Source organism: Neovison vison, chromosome 3, assembly GCF_020171115.1.
Source record: "Neovison vison isolate M4711 chromosome 3, ASM_NN_V1, whole genome shotgun sequence".
Classification (NCBI taxonomy): Eukaryota; Metazoa; Chordata; class Mammalia; order Carnivora; family Mustelidae; genus Neogale; species Neogale vison.
Genome location: NC_058093.1, coordinates 34,973,363 through 34,990,741, shown reverse-complemented (window position 1 = coordinate 34,990,741; position 17,379 = coordinate 34,973,363). Strand labels below are relative to the sequence as shown.

The 17,379-nt window shown below is 40.3% G+C and overlaps 1 protein-coding gene across 3 annotated transcripts in view; it reads right to left on the bottom strand.

Annotated features, from left to right (window-relative positions):
- Positions 1-17,379, bottom strand: part of NYAP2 (neuronal tyrosine-phosphorylated phosphoinositide-3-kinase adaptor 2) — a 257,207-nt gene that overhangs the window by 32,266 nt on the left and 207,562 nt on the right. For 2 of the 3 annotated variants that reach the window (XM_044241717.1, XM_044241719.1), the window contains one exon: positions 15,433-15,536. In XM_044241717.1, coding sequence (XP_044097652.1) covers positions 15,433-15,536 — 104 coding nt within the window. Of the gene's footprint in view, positions 1-11,415; positions 11,881-15,432; positions 15,537-17,379 lie in introns of those variants that run through there. The other variant, XM_044241718.1, reaches the window with a different exon arrangement.

Genomic DNA, 17,379 nt, shown 5'->3' with positions numbered 1-17,379 from the left:
AAAAGTTTTATCAGCCGCTAAGCATCCATCAGAACGTCTGGTGCTTATCAGATGGGCAATGAGCATTTGCTGTGTGAATGTATGAAAGCAACTTGCAAACTGTGAAGTGCTAATGCTAATTACAGCAAAGGGTCAATGACCATTAAACTTGGTAGTTACTAGTAATGACAGTTACATATGTCAGTTATTAGCATTTAGTTGGTGTACAAGATATGGTAAAAGCTAAACAGTGGTTGTGAGGTACAGGCTGGAAAATTTTGTGGCAGATAGGTGATTTTAGAGTATAGAGGCTTTAGAAGGAGGAAGGGATGGTAAAAATAGCCCCAAATTAATTATATCCACAATCTTTTTGCCTGGACCCCAAATGACTGTTTTCAGAGCTGTGGCAAGTAAGGTTATCAAGTCACTATCAGGAAATTTGCAGCCAGCAATATTCTCCGGTGAATCTTTTCCCCTAGGGTCCAGTTACTAATCTGCCCCTGGGAGCAGCTAAGAGGGAAAGGAAGGAAAGATGATGGACAGGAAGAGGAAGGAGGAAAAAGCACGACCTGCTCTATTCCAGACCAGTCCCTTGGCCTCACCTTTGTGGGTCATTTCTCTCCATCTCCATGATGAATATTAAACTGTACCACTCCTTGGGGGACCTGTAAAATCCCTCCGGAATTTTAAAGGAAATAAGGAAAGTCAAAATGCTGCCCCCTCCTGGCAGCTTTAGCAAATCTTTACACACAACTCGTTATGCAGTTAACAGTTGTGTTAAGAGTCTCCCTCATTGAGATATCACCTTACACCAGTTAGAATGGCCAAAATTAACAAAACAGGAAACAACATGTGTTGGAGAGGATGTGGAGAAAGGGGAACCCTCTTACACTGTTGGTGGGAATGCAAGTTGGTGCAGCCTCTTTGGAGAACAGTGTGGAGATTCCTCAAGAAATTAAAAATAGAACTTCCCTATGACCCTGCAATTGCACTCCTGGGTATTTACCCCAAAGATACAGATGTCGTGAAAAGAAGGGCCATCTGTACCCCAATGTTTATAGCAGCAATGGCCACGGTCGCCAAACTGTGGAAAGAACCAAGATGCCCTTCAACGGACGAATGGATAAGGAAGATGTGGTCCATATACACTATGGAGTATTATGCCTCCATCAGAAAGGATGAATACCCAACTTTTGTAGCAACATGGACGGGACTGGAAGAGATTATGCTGAGTGAAATAAGTCAAGCAGAGAGAGTCAATTATCATATGGTTTCACTTATTTGTGGAGCATAACAAATAGCATGGAGGACAAGGGGTGTTAGAGAGGAGTAGGGAATTTGGGTAAATTGGAAGGGGAGGTGAACTATGAGAGACTATGGACTCTGAAAAACAGTCTGAGGGGTTTGAAGGAGCGGGGGGTGGGAGGTTGGGGTACAAGGTGGTGGGTATTATAGAGGGCACGGATTGCATGGAGCACTGGGTGTGGTGAAAAAATAATGAATACTGTTTTTCTGAAAATAAATAAATTGGAAAAAAAAAAAAGAGTCTCCCTCTCTTGACTCACTCTGAGAAGACAAACAGTATAGCGGGAAGGTAGACTTTGTTTTAAGTCAACATATTAGAGTAGCAAATAGCTCTTTATCACTGACAGTTATCACAAAGTTTTGGTTTTTTTTTTAAAGCTTTTTAAATTCTTTGCCTTTGTATTTAAATTTGGCTCCAGCTGTAGCTTTAGAAATTCTGTGGGCATGTACCAAGTGCCCAATCACCCAGGAGAAGAGCTCTCATGTGTTTAGGGTGTCTGTCCAGCAAATCTGAGGCAAAACAACAGAAAAAAGAGAGATTGCACAACAGAAAGTTCAGCCTCAATAACTTCAATAAAATGCAAAATTTTGTAAAAAGAAAATTTAAATAAAGTAGAATATATATAGACTGTGATAGTGTGATTTATAATAAGGAATTTATAGTTGGTCTTCATCTCCATTCCGGGCACACTGCTCCTAGAACCCTTGGAATGAATTACCTGTCCCGCAGAATTGGAAAGTTGTCTTTCGTTATGTTAATAAGATGACTTCTGGAAAGCCAGGAGGATGGAGGTTGGTTGCTGGTGGAGCCAACCATGTGATTAGAGGGTGGGAACTTTTAGTTCCACCCACCTTTGGGGAGGAGAGAGGCCCTGGAGAATGAGTTCAATCATCAATAGCCAATGACTTAATCAATTGGACCTACTCAATGAAACTTCCATGAAAACCCAAAAGGAGGAAGTTAGGAAGGCTTTCTTCCACAGCTGGGTGACCATGTGAAGATTCATAGAGAAGGGGGTTCTCTGAAAGCATTGGAAGCAATGTGCTCCTTCCCCAGACCTTGCCCTAGGTATCTCCACCATCTAGCCATCTCGATGCATATTCTTTTATAAGAAACCAGTGATGTAGTAAGTAAAAGGTTTCTCTGAGTTCTGTGGGCCACTCCAATCAAGTCCCTGAACCCAAGGAGGGGTTCATAGGAACCTCTGATTTATAGCTGAGTGATAACATGGAGTTTCCATTATGGCTCCTGAGGTGGGGGCAATCTTGGAGAATGGAGCCCTCCACCAGTGGGATCCGGTGCCACCTGCAGACAAGTTAAAGTTAAAATGTCCAAGTTGAGTTAAGTTGTAGAACCCCCTGCCGGTATTGGAGAATTGCTTGGTGGTGTGGGGGGATATATTCCACATAGCAGAACACAACTGATGAACATACATTGTAGCAGGTGTCAGAAGTATAAATGTAAAACAAGTTTTGTGTTATTTTAAGAGCTAAAATTTCATATTGAACTCTTTGTGGGGAGAGGGTTTCCTAATCACTTCTATTAGAGACCATAAAGGTCTTAATTTCCCCCAGTCCCACTGTATGGTATGTCCAAAATACATACTTGTATCATTAATGTTTATCTTTCTAAAGTGGTCCCCATAACATACTCTTCCTCTTTGGGTCAATAAAGCTGCTTTTCTTTTTATTAAAAAATCAATTTTTAGGAATGAATTGAGTAGGTATTTCCCTTTTCCTGGGTATTGCAAGCATTGTGTTATCTCTCTCAATGACACCCAAATTTTAATTCTCTTCTCTAACATTTGTCTCTCATCCTCCACCAACAGGTAAAAATAGTAAATTAATGGAGGTGGGCACGTCTGATGACTATGAGCAGAGCCACCTGTCAAGAGCCCAAATGCTTCTGCAAATGATTACAACAGCTTTACAATCAGATGCTTATCTGTTTCTGCCTTAAGCATTAATTAATTTATTCATTCAATATGTACTCAGACAACTAGCAATTTCTAAGATGAACATATACATCCCAGCCCTGAAAGAGCCTATGTTCTAATGTAAACAATTATAATCTGCATCTTTGGAATCAAAAGAGATACTCTTTGAAAAAAGAAAAGAAAAGGGGGGGTCTAATACATTCTAATACATGTATGTATTACATACATAAGCATGACATGTCATAGTCTCCTTTTTGCAATTTCCAATGCACGTCGGCAAATTAAACACTCTGATAGTAAAGGAATTTATCTTATCTGACCTTTCCCCAGACGACTTTTCTAGGTAACAGAACAGAAGATTACATGCTTCAGACCACGGTCTCCTTTATACAAAAATAAGGCACACTAAGTATAAAGTACAGGGGAGATAAGGAAGAAGGAAGATATGCTTGGGAGGGTGGTGGCAGCCTCATGAAATGTGAGAACACAATTGATTCCAGACTTGACCTATTGATAAGTCATGGTTTCCAGGAGCCCAGGATTAGGGAGGATGTTCCAAGAAGAAGTTCAGTGTTAGGCAAATCTTGAAGGCATCCCTGGGGCATTTGTGAGAAAACCATGGAAGGTAGTGGATGAGCCTGAGATGTACCAGACTGGCTGCTGGGTAATGAAGCTGAACAGAAAGACCAGGACCCCATGATACAGGCCTTGAAATCCATGCAAAGCAGTTACTATTCTATCCTGTCAGCAATGGGCATAATTTACAGAATTCTGCATTGAGGAGTCAACAAACACAGAGCACTGTCTTCTGGGTGTGGAGGTTGGATATGGTGACAGGTGGGGAGCGTGGACCCAAGGTGGGAAAAGCATGAACCTGTCATAAGACTGCATGATCCTTCTGCAAGCCACCTTTGGGTCTAAGAGAGGCCCCCACATGAAGCTCCTGGAGTAGCTCCAGTCTTGCTATCTCCTGCTATCTTGGCCTGCAGCTTCTCTTGTTTCCCCCTAATGCACCATGCACCCTTAAGTGCCCAGCACATCTTTGCTCAAACAATGCTAAATGTTAAAAAAAAAAAAAAAAAAAAGCCTACATGTTAAATAATTAAATAATCCACGACTGAAAATAATCATTTGCATTTAAACGTTTCAGCTTAAAATGTGATTTCATATTCATTATCTCATTATCTCATTTCATATGGATATAGAAATTAAAATACCTGGCAATTCCATGAGGCCCGGGGAGAGCAAGCATGGGATGTGAAGTGCTTCCCACGTAAGACTTCTCCAAAGTTTCCTTGTTTCATTATTTAGGTGACTATCCAGCTAGGGACAACACAGACCCCATTCCTGCCTAGTTGGATCCTGAATGATCAGTGACTGGCTCACGGGGCTTCTCCTGAAAAGCCTCCAGCTTTTCCTATGCAAAGTTGATGGGGTGGGTATAATGGCTCCTGAGGCTTTCTGGTCCTTCAACTAACTGCCTCCTTTCCCAGGAACGAAGTCCTGACTTGCCGCCTTCCAGACTCCATCCCTGTCAAAACAGCTGACGACGAGGGATTATAACGAGCTCTAATGCAGCATTTACTGGAGAAAACAAGGGCTTTGAAGTGACGGTATGGTTGGTCTCGCCCCGCCCCACCCCGTCTGTTCCCAGGTTCCCCACGCAAGCCGAGACGCTGGATGAATCTCGGTGAATACATGATTCGTCTTTCGTGTGCTGTTGGTTAAATCCCCTTGGGTGCTCTAGAAGCCGCGTTTAGGGGTGCATGTGTGTGAGGGGGCGCGTTTTCTTCTCAGCGTGTGAAAGGAGTAAGATGTACTCCTCATGCACACACACACACTCGTGCCCACACGGCACACCACCCACCGTCCGTAGGAGAAGGACACAATCAACGAATGACTTCTAGCTTCCCTCCAGGAGCTGCCTTCCCAGCCTCGCCTCTCTCTGGGAGATCCTACTCTTCTTAGGTGGTACTTTGCTCAGCTGAAGTCTAAATTGTATTTGACCCTCTGCTCTATTAGCTTTTAACCTAGAGGCATTCAAAGGCAAGACCTGAAAAAATCAAAGAATGGTTAAATAAATCAATGAATGGCACTAACAGAAATGAAAGAAAGTGAGTTCTATGAAGAGAGCTAGTTCAGAAGGGCAGCTATTTCTGGTAGAAAAGAAAACAAACACTGAGTAGATAGAACCCTGGGCTTACCCCTCATGTCCATATAGCCACTACTAGGTATGAGATCTCCAATAGGTAAAACACTTTCTAGCCTCAGTTTTCCCATTAGTGAAGTGGGGATAACGTTATCTACTGCACCTATAGGCTATGGGAATAAAATTAGATAATAAAAGATCTTGAACACTGTGTCAGGCACAGAGTATGCCCTCAACAAATGCCATATTGGAAGTCTATTTTATTTGGGGATGATGCTTTCAACCAGAAAGATAATGTTTATTTGCAGCATGGGACAAAGAATAACAGTTTGTCCGGCAGGTGAGCTAAGAGGACAAAGTAAAGTTTTCTAGGTCTTCTTGAATAAGGCACTCTTAATGTGGGTATTTATTATTTTGAGTCAAATGTAGTGTAACTCTGAGCCAACATTAATATAGCCTACACATTTCTTCCTGATCCACATGTAAACTGAGTTGGAGGTAATTTTACCCACTAGTTAAGGAGACTTCTCTTTTCTGTAAAGAATCTTATGCAATATGTTTCAAATATGTCCATGACGAACAAAAGCAGTCAAGAGGAATCCTGCCATTCAGCCAGACAGGCTCCCTTTGCCAGTTTTCTTTTCAGAATACAATACAGGAAAAAATGACCTCCTTTCCTTGAAGCTCAGACTGGATTTAAGAAATTACAATGCACAGAAGACATCATAAGTCCTGAGGAAAATAGTTGTATCTCATCATAAATAGTGCATAACATTCAGAAATCCCTGTCTGTGGTTCATTATTCTCTCCCACCCCTAGAAGTACAGGAAGGTATATTTAAAAGTTAGATAACCTAAAATTGCAAGACTAAGTCATGAAAATTATCCAAAACAAGTATCATAAAAGATGTTTATTCCGGGTTTCTATAAGTATTATGGTTATTTTGGCAAACAACATATTTTATCTGTCATAAATCAGTGTTACTTGGTTCAATTACTTTTAAAATCCAAGGACTGGCTGTAATGCGCACTTTGGATGGTAGGTGGCGCTAGGGGTCCACCTAATGTTACGCTACTTTTCCCCCAGCTAGCTTGGTCCAGCTTCTTCTGCAGCCTGATAATCATTTCAATAGTTACAGCCTGTGATGGGAAACGTTTCTGTGGACCTCTGCTAACAACTGGCAGCAGAACACAACCGTGGCATTTAGATCTCAAACGAAATTAGCAACCTGGAAAGCTTTAATAGTCCTTCAGTAGCTATCTATCTGTATTCAACTCCAACAAGCTCCACCGTGATACACTGGAAATTGTTCTTTAGACTGAGCCAAAGTTATCACTTTCAAGTGTCAAGTGGACATTTGGAATAAGTCTAGCAGTTAAATATTTTTGACTGCCCCCTGCTTCCGGGATCTCTATTATCTAATTATTTAATAAAATTGACATGGGATTGGAAACTTGAAAGATCAACTTGAAAACACAAGGAATAAACTCACGGATTTAAAATCTTTAGCTTTCCTTTCCTGAATATGTCCATATTTTTGCTAGTCTTCGAAACTAGAATGCCTGTGGCATCTGAAGAGGAACAAATGAGGCTACAAAGATCTGGAAAAATATATATGGATTCCATTGTCTCTAACTTTGATTAAGAAATACAAAGAGGTACCCCCTGACACCCAGGTATCAGGGCGAAACTGGATGCACATTCACTCCGCAAGACAGAATGTGGTTAAAATTCAGGCCTTGGGTGTACATAGCAACTTATAATGTGATCTCCTGAATGCTTTTTCATTAAAAGGAAAAAAAAGGAATTAAAATACAGAACTGTCAGATCAATATGATGGGATAAAATATTATAATAAAACAAAATAATATAATAAAATATCCACACTTGTGGATAAATGCATGTGCATCTAGGAGAACAAGGCCCTTAAAACTGCAATCTGGGTGACTGGCTTGTTCAGTTGGTTGAGTGTCTGCTTTCAGCTCAGTCATGTTTCCAGCGACCTTGAATCCAGCCCCTCATCGGGCTCCCTCCTCAGGGAGGAGTTTGCTTCTCCCTCTGCCTCTGCTTCTCTCCTTGTCTGTCTCTCATTAATAAATAAAATCTTTAAAAAACAAACAAACAAAAAACAAAACAAAACAAAATAAAAAACAACTATGGTCTGTGGAAGCTTTAAGAGTTGATGTTGGTGGCAAATTTATCCTGCATCTCCATCTTTTGTCTTGACCCCAGCTGGTAAGGGCTTCCCCTGCAGCCTAAAATTTTCTTTCTGTTCATTCATACTTTCACTCAAACAGGAGAGTAAATAGTATTAGGGGGCAGGTGGCCTTTCTGAAATGGTAACCTTAGTTGGTTTCTACTCATTTGGCTTCCAAGCCACACATGAGACCTATAAGTTAAGAAGAAATGCCAGTACAGGGCACCTGGGTGGCTCAGTTGTTAAGAAGAAATGCCAGATACAGACTCCTATCATATGGTAAATAACCGAGTACCTAATTTCCTATTTGGAAAAGGAATAATGAATATAATTGTATCAAGTGTACTGAGGAGGGGATGGGAAAAACCAGTCCATCTCAGATGCTGGTAATGAGGAGAACCACTGTCTAGAGAATTTAAAATCCGTAATGAAAGTGGCTAGAAGTCTGTGCTTTTTTTTTTATCACGGTGCACCAGTGGTTCTAAACAAGGTCAGTGATACAGGGTGGATGGACCATTCCCTCCATGCCCACCCCCTTCAGAACACCACTGATTAAGACAACTCTCCCACTTAGCATTTCCTAGCAAGCAGGGGAGTGAATTTTGGAAGAAGGAAAAGCTCTAAGGGAAAAGAGAAAGAATGAGTATTTTTCTAGCCCTTTTGGTCTGTCCATCCAGAGCTTTCCCTACATATGTTCTCTTCAATGGTGAATGACGACAATCACCATCCAGGGCAGATAACACTGCGCCCATTTTACAGGTAAGAAAACAGACACTGAAGAGTTGAACAATATATTCAAGTTCACCAGTTACCAACTGGTGGATTCAGGACTCTAAAGGAAGTTTTTCATCCTCTAAGTACCTAAGATCACAGACTGACATTTACCAGGTACAGACCTTGGACAAGGCACTCGAGTACCCACGGTTGGAATGTGAGATGGTAACAGTACCCACAGGCTAGAACTGTAGAGAGAAAAGCTCCTGGCATAGTCCACAGCAGAGATGACAATAAATGGCACATGGTTTTTAGATGAAAACCTCATCTAAGGAATCCAAACAATTTTTTATCTTCTCCATGGGTTAAAGAATGCTGGAGTATATCCGTAAGCTGCTTTTTTACCTGCAGGCCTGATGGGTTAGGTTATAGACTCTGACGCTGAGGAGGACGCATGCATGAATCAGGGACTACAGCTGAGTCAGAGGATGGACACTCACAGCCCCTGTGGCCCCATCCCCACCCCTCTGTGTCAAGTGGTTCATGACTTCTTAGAGAACAACCTCTTGTTTGTTATACCCTGCCTCCTGCCCTAAGGGAAAAAATGACAAATTATCCTGGGGGGGAGGGGGTAGGAATCGGCATAAGAGCACAGGGATAAATTTGTTTAGGTTAATTCTACTCAATAATGGTATTATTGAAAGATGGGTCATGAAACTACTGGTCTTTAAAAGGTGACTCCCAGATATTCTACTCCTTGAAATATACAAAAGTTAACATGGGATGCCTAAATAATACGTCAAATTTCTTAGCTATCCTGCAGTGTATTGTAAAAAGCAATCTGAGAGTAATGCCAATATGTCATTACACATATTACTGGATTTGTCTGTTATTTAAAAGCAATCACAAAATTTTGCTTTTTCTTTAAATATGAAATTAATTACAGAGAGTGTCAATGGGTAGTAAAGGCTAACATTCATATAAAGCAATCGGACAGGATTATTGACAGCACACATAAGATAATGTATTTTTGTTTTCGTTTTTTGGCACTCACATTATTTTAACGTACTTTTGCCATAATACATGGCAATAGATCAATATAAACACTGACATTATTACTTATAATATTAATTTATTCCACATGTCACAAGGCTAGATTGAGGCTCTTCAGTAAACATCATTATTATAACAATTATAATTTCTTTGTAACATAATCTTTGTTAACATTACACCTTATTTTACAATTTGGAGTTAGTACAGATAAACCCTCCTCCAGCGTAATGATGCTGTATTGTAAACATAGCAGGGGTTTCCAAGTACCCCTGTTGGGTTTTACTTATTTGGAAATATATGTCAAATTAAGTTGTATGCAGAATGAAGCAAACAATAGGAGTCATTTTAAATATATTGTATGGCCTGAAGGAAGCTCTGTGGTGGGCAGCTATGTGCTAATGAAGTGAGTTCAGTGTTGGATGCTTGGCTGTGTGTTCTGTCTCTGCTTTTCCTCCATTTCCTTCCTGCACTGTAATCATGAGCATATAATCCAGTCAGCTATGTCAAGTACAAATATAACACAGAATACGCTCTCAGGTCAGGTCTCATAGGAAGAATTGGAATAATCACAGGGTCTTAACAACAAAAGATTGTTTAACACCTGAGCAAGGGACGGTAGAGAAGGATCCCTTCATCATGTGAAGTTGGGATGGCACTTGCCCTCCCACCACCTCTCCAGTTCCCTCCCTTCCTAACACTGCTCTCTCCCATCCACCACAAAACTTCAGCTCTTAGACAGAAAGCACTTGAAAATGTATATACAACTGATCATATTAAACCTCTTAGTATATAGGTTCTAGGTCTACAAGACTTAAGGCTAGAATAAAGTATGAACAGTCTTGGCAAAATAACGAGTTCTATCCATGCTAATAGTAGCATGGAAATTCTGAAGAGAAAACCCTGTTGAAACTTCTAGATTCTTAAGTTATAAGAATTATAACTATTTATTTAATTATTTTACTTTTTCTACTTGATCCTATGCATGGAAGGTGAGGTTAAATAAGAACATACCATTTAAGGTTACATTATTCAGAGATGTAGGTAGGCGTGGAGAAGATGAAAACAGAATTCCTTTCTATGCCCTTGTTTGAGCATTTATGTCAATATACTCACTCTCACATTGTCTTTCATTTTCCTTACACTTTCTATTCTCCTAGAAGTTTTATGTGCAAATGTTCTGACTATGTAGAAAACTAAATGAAATCCCAGAACTCACAAAACTTACAAAGCCCAGATCCTGAGAAAGAGCAGTGGTCTTCTTAAAGCTTTAAGACAAAGCATTACTGAGGCTGTGGGGGCAAATCATCACATCCCACTGCATTGGAGGTAGGAAACTAAAGACAAGGACAACATAAGATTGTGTGAGAAAAACATGTTTTTCAAGGATATATAGAAAGAGACATTTATCAAGAGAGAAATTTTGTCAGTCAGCAAAAGATCACTGAGTCTCACACAATGTGTTGGCTGTTATTGGTATGCCTCAGAACCGGGCACAGCCCTTGTCACAAAATCACATATACTGATCCCTAATCCCTGTCTTTGGATGCTTTACCTTCCTTTTGTCAAGATATCTAAAAAACAATTTTTGACATTCAGGCGTGGCCAGAACACACGCTGGACATGTGTCAAGCTTTGGACACCCCAACATTTCTTCCATTATCTACAGAAGTGGGCCAGATGCTGGTGTGCAGACATAGCTATGGCATCCATAGGAAAAGAGAACATGCTCTACTCTGGCTTTCATTATGTTCCAACAAGGTCATCAAACTAAAGGGGGAAGTTGGGAGTATGGAAAGAGGCCAGAGTATTGGCACTGAAAGGAATAAACATTTGAGAAATCATCCTGAAGGGGCAAGTTGAAAGGACTTGGGCATGCTCGCCTGACCAGCAGCTGGGATAAGGCCTGTCCTAGGTAATGAAGAGGTATCTGTCATGGTGCCAGGGGTCCACAAAACAGGAGATAATGGCTTTGGAGGCAACTGTAAGATTTCTAAAGAGATTTGGGTCTGTCAGTCTTTGCAATGTGTGTCCAAAGGAAATTACAGATGGCCTTTTCCTAACCCTTCCCTAAGATTAAGAATAATCAGAGATAATCCAGTTTCAAAGGATAAACTAGCCTCAAGGAGAAGGTGAAGTTTCATTTCAAGGCTTAGGTCACTGCTATTGTGATGCGACTCGTGATATGATGTGGTGTGATCACTGCTCTGTGATTCCCTGATTCCACTGTCATTTAACAAATGCAAAGTGTGTACATTCATGAGTGAGGGAGTGTGAGCAAGTATGTACGTGTATGTGTAAGTATGAGAGAGCTTGTGTGTCAGAAGGAGCCTACGTGTTTAGAAATGGAAGGGGTGACGTGAGTGTGTACTATAGTGGGGGATATAGGGCTTATCTCTTTCCTTCTCTGAAAAACAAATATAAACACTCTTTGGGAACATTTTTCCAAGGAAACTTGGCACTTCTGTGGAGACACACTCTAGCTGCTCCATTCCTAAGAGAAAACATGGCTTTCCCAAGACCATGAGCATCAGCTTCTGTCTCACCACCTGTTCCAGAAAGAGTTCAGATGGCATCATCACCGATGGAATGGAGGTCACATTCCAAGAGACAGGCTTGCTCCAGACCAGATACAGAGGAACGACATGAACATCATTTTCTACCATCTATAAAAGTGGTCACACCCTTTATTCTGAACACATGGCTTTCTACTTTACTACAGAAGAAAAAAAGAGAAAGTTACATGCGCTCCAAGTTCAATATGACTTTTATGCCATTTTACTTTTATAACTAAGGAAAGAAAACAGCATTTTCCTAGCAGGAACAGAAATTCGGTTTAGTTTCTAAAGATTTGTTTTAAGAAAAAGGCCCAGATATGTGGCCACATTGCAATAAAATTCCAAGGAAATATCCTGTCCCATGTCTAGTCTACTTCTTCTGGAGTGAATGAAGAAAGAAAAAAAAATTGTTTTCATCTCTCTGAGTTTCAAATAATATTATACTCTAAATGCTTTACAACGTCTTTCCTGAGCATTATATTTTCTCTTACATATTTTGAACATCCAGTCAGATAAGATTACACATTTCTACAAATCCTGGGTCTACTGTGGTTATCTGAGGCCCAAAGATTGCAAAACCAAGCAAATATTATTTTGACCTCTTTTAATACACAAATGCTCATGGTGGACAGTCACTGTTAATAAAAAGAAGAATTATTATTCTTATTATTAGGTTCCTCTGTGGCTCAGTGAGTCACAGCTGTCTCTAGACTCCTCGGGGATGGGGGGGTGGTCATCATTATTGGCCTAGGCTGTGGGAGGGAGACACTTGTGGGCACCTCTTTACTTCTTTGCTGGACCAATGTCAAGCACTTCCATATGCCCCTCTTATAACACTTCTTAGAAAGCTCCTACCACAGCATGTAAGGATATGTCAAAAACTTGCACTGAGGAAATGGGAAAACGATAAGATACAAATAAACAATCTGAAGGAAAACACAATTCCTCCTCTACGAATGGTAATGTCCCTTAACATGACTAAAATGGCACAGACATCATAAAGCCAAGTTCCTCAGCTGATAAGCACTGTTAGAATTATTTTAGGGATTAATGATTGCTTCCGTTTGTTTGAAAAAAATCATGTGGCTTTTCCATGATTTCCCAGGAAGAAGCAGATTCGTCGCCTATCAGGCATGAAGGTGTTTAAATAATTGTTGGGAATCCTGGTATCAGAAGAACTGCTTAAGAGGTGATACGGGTGATTGTCTGATAATGCTAAGCACTCCATATCCAAGTTGGTTTGTGAATATTCACTCTTACAGTCAGCCAGTCGACATGGATTACCAAACAAAGGGCAGTGTCATCCTGGCTGTCACTTAAAGACATATCTCAGTCAAGAGCCCAGGAATTAGGTGAGAGGAGGATCTTCAGTAAGTAGCCACGGACTTTAGTTCAAAGCTGGGTCACAGGGTGCAAAGCAGGGTTCTTCTGAGCCGTGCTGACCTCCTTAGTTCCAGATTATAGGGATAGGTGAATACTACACCAGGTCACAAGCCACAGAGGAGAGTCTCAGGGCTCGCCTTCTAGTTCAGAGCTGTGACGGTCCATCTACTTTATGGGTACATGCCATGATTTCTGCAGCTTGTAGGGAAACTAACAGAGTGCAAGCAACGTAAAGGGCTTTCTCATGTTGCTCTATTTGGAAGAATAAAGAGTATCTCATCAGGTGAGCAAACAGTTGATAATGCAAAGACACAAACATTATGTCTTGTTTCTATTCCAGAAGTTTACCCTAAGAACCTCCTTCCATGGAGAGTTAAAAGGGCTTAAGATGAAACAACTATAAAGATAACTAGAAAAAAAAAAGGAAAACAAAACAAAGAATCGAAAACCTCTCTGTGATACTGAGGGTAATGTAATAGCAAGATACATGTCCTTAGAAAATCGATAACGTGAATGCAATCTTCTGACAGTCAGCTAAATTTCTTTCCTTTCTGTATCCAGCTTTTTAAACTTTAAATTTGGCAAATATAACATTTTTGAAATGGCTTTAAATCAACTGAAGTGGCAGTTTATCTTAGTGAGGTTAATTGTGTTATTTATTAATCCATTATCTTATCGTTTCTACTTATTTTTTTGCCCAAAAAGTGTTCGAGCTGGATACGTCAAGTTATGAAAGCATTTAACATTTTAAATTAAGACACAAGGAATTCTAAATGACACTTGAGATGTCCTTGAGAGAGGCCTCTCATCTCTCCATGTTTATAGATGTCGCATATATTCATAAATCAAATCCTGTGCATATTTAAGCCAGACCAAAATACTAAAAAGCACCATGTCCCCCATTAGGAAAAAAAATGCAATTATTCTGCTTAGTTATGTTTTTAAAATAGCTTGACATTTTAAATAATTGATGAATATGTAATTTGCTAATCAGTAATGGACAGTTCCCATGGAGGTACCATCGCTAGTTTCATAATTTACTATTTCAGAAGAGTTTTATGAATACAAAGATTAAAGCTGGGAAACGGAGAGAAATCACTCCAGGATGACATTATCCTATTTAACACCCATAATACTTAACAGTAACAACAATTAAGCTTCACAAATTAAGAAGATGTACTGAATTGTTATTGGGTGAGTTACAGATAGACATTTATGTGTCATGATTTTCCCCATACTGAATTCCCCATAGACAACCATGTACCCAAATGAACATCAGAGCAACATACTGTTCCTGTAAAGGATTAAATGATATTTTAGTTTATGCCTTTATTTCTTGACTCTTTTCTCCAAGTAATAATAGAAAACTTATTTACCATGCATGAACACTTACATTCTCTTTCTGAGAACATTTCTGATGTTGGGATAAGAGAGGAAAGTCATTTATTTAAAGATCGCCTTATTAGTCTATAGTTTTTGGTAAATATCTAGATTATCTGCTTGGTCAATTTGTCTTTATGGCCTAAGGAAGAAGACTAGCTGCCGTGTTCAATCCGGATGAGTTGGTATATGAATATTTATAAGGACATTGAGATTCACAGTGTCTTACAATCATGCTCCAAGCTAAATAGAAATAAAAGCAGAATGGCCACAAATATTACAGTATAATAGGATAAGAGGTAAAAGGTATGTACAAATTCATTGACAACATCTGTGCAAGTGTTGTAGACAAAACATTTAAAAAGAAATCTACACAAAACAAAGTAGGTAAATTTATCAAAGGTTGATAAATTTTCAGAGACAGTATAAAAGTACACAAAACATGGAAGAGAGAAAGAATCGTTAAAAAAATAACCGCGAAGCCAATACATACAGTACAAGTTTACTACATTCATAATTACAGAATGATGGGAACCAGAGACAGAAAAAACGATTTGGTAACAAACAGCAAAGAAAGTTTCACCGGTCACAGAGAAGAAAGACTGTCCTTTTTGGATGAGAAAACACAGACTGCCATGACTAGCCCCGCCACCCATACACACATAGAAAAATAAAAGCAAATGCAAAAGTTGTCTACAGCCACACATGACAGACAGAGGTGAAGCGTTTGGCATGTTGCATCACAGGAAGTCAATCACGATTGGCTAACGATGATGGTACCTGGCTCTGCTGCGGGTCGCCGGCTTGCCTGAGAGGAGTGACCGATGGCGGGGGCACACCTGACGTGGAGGCAGAACGGCCCAATTTGCAGCTGACTTTCGGTTCTGTGGACAGGGGGAGAAGGCAGAGCATTAGCTGAGCGGCATCGGCCATGACAAACAGTGCTCCGATCCCCGTTCTGCTTTGCTGCGTGGTCCTTCAAATCCTCCCATGCTTCTGACGCTTGCTAGTCTTTGGCGGGGGAGGGAATGACGTCATCACCACGGACTCTAAAAGAAGCTTTATTTGCAGTCAGCTTCTAGAAATAAAGAATAAATCACAGGAGTCCAGCTCTTTGTTCCTTCGGACATTTTACCTCACTGAGGGTTAGTTTCTACAGAGTGATTACGAGAGCCAGAGCCCCATTCAGGGAAAAAGCAGGTGACAGAGTCTCTCTAGATTTGGTCTGTCGGTCCCCTAGGTCCTGAAATGTCTTTGTCACCCTCTCCAAAACTTCTTTCCTTCCGTACTCCCTCCCTTCCTCCCTCCTATTTTTTTTTTCTAATTTTAAAATCAATATCACTGTGCTTGTCCTGAATATTTTTATCATGTTTTCAGTGGAGCATTTCTCTGATTCACTATTCACTTTCAATTTTATAACCACTTTCTAAGACTCTTGCCATTTTTCATAATAACAGTTTTTTTTTTTTTTTTCCAAATTATAAAGGCATTTCCCCTACCTCTTCTTCCATTTCAAGAGCCCAAATGGGCTGTCCAGGGCATGGACAGGATACTTTGGAGATTAGAATTTGGGGATGGAAAGAGTTCCCTTCATCCAACAAGGTACAGAGAGGATGTTAATTTTCATATATATTTGAAGATATTTGATAAGAGAAGAGAAAAGTCATACAATGAAAATTGACACCATGCTTTTGTTTAATATTCATTGTTACTTTTTCAGTGTTGGGTATGTTCCATCTTCTAACTGGACTACATTTAAATTGTTTCTAATTCTAAGGTTACGCTATAGAGTTATAGCATTAGCTATAAAGATTGCCTGTGTTTATGTGTGTGTGTGTGTGTGTGTGTGTGTGTGTGTGTGTGTAACTTCCCTGCTAACCCCCATAATCTCTTTGCTCAAAACTCTGGGTAGCTCAGTTGGTTAAGCGTCTGAGTTCAGCTCAGGATATGATCTCAGGTCCTGGGACTGAGCCCTGTGTAGGTTACGAGCTCAGTGGGGCAGTCTGCTTGTCCCTTTGCCCCTCCCCCAACTTGTGTTCTCTCTCGCGCTCTCTCTTGGATAAAAAAAAATAAACAAAATCTTAAAAAAGACTAACTTGAACACAATGGACTGAGCTTCCTAGATTACTTTAAAGCCCTCTACCTTGTTCAAAATTTTCCCTTTACCCCATATCTCATATGATAAACACTTCAAACACACCTGACTAATTTTCAAAGGCTTCCTGTGATGTATCTTCGTCTGATCAGATCCACTCTCTTTGCACTGTTCTGCTGTTCAAAACACATGCAACTGTCTCCTCTCTCAGCTTCTGCATTCAGTCCTGCCTCTGTCCGTCACCTCACGGTGTGCCCTTGTGTGGACTTTCATCAGACTAAGTCTTGCCCGTTCCCGAAGACCAACTTCAGCGAGTCCTTCCTATTGTCAAGCATCCCCGTTCTCTTCCAAGACCACCTGACCCCTTACACCATGTTTGCCGTGCTCGCTGCAGCTTTGAGCACTTACATTGGTGGGGACCACATAATATGTGTTCAATTAATACGTACTTTTCTTTAGCTGAAAACAATCAATTTAACCTAGAAAAGGTCAAGGCAAGTCCTAAAATAAGTGAAGGCAATGAAGATAATGTGGAATATGCTGTAAGGCCTGGGTTCAAATCCTAGCTCTCCGACTTGGAAAGGCAGTGATTCTCATTCAAAGGCCTGTGACCTTCTAGGATCCATTAGAGG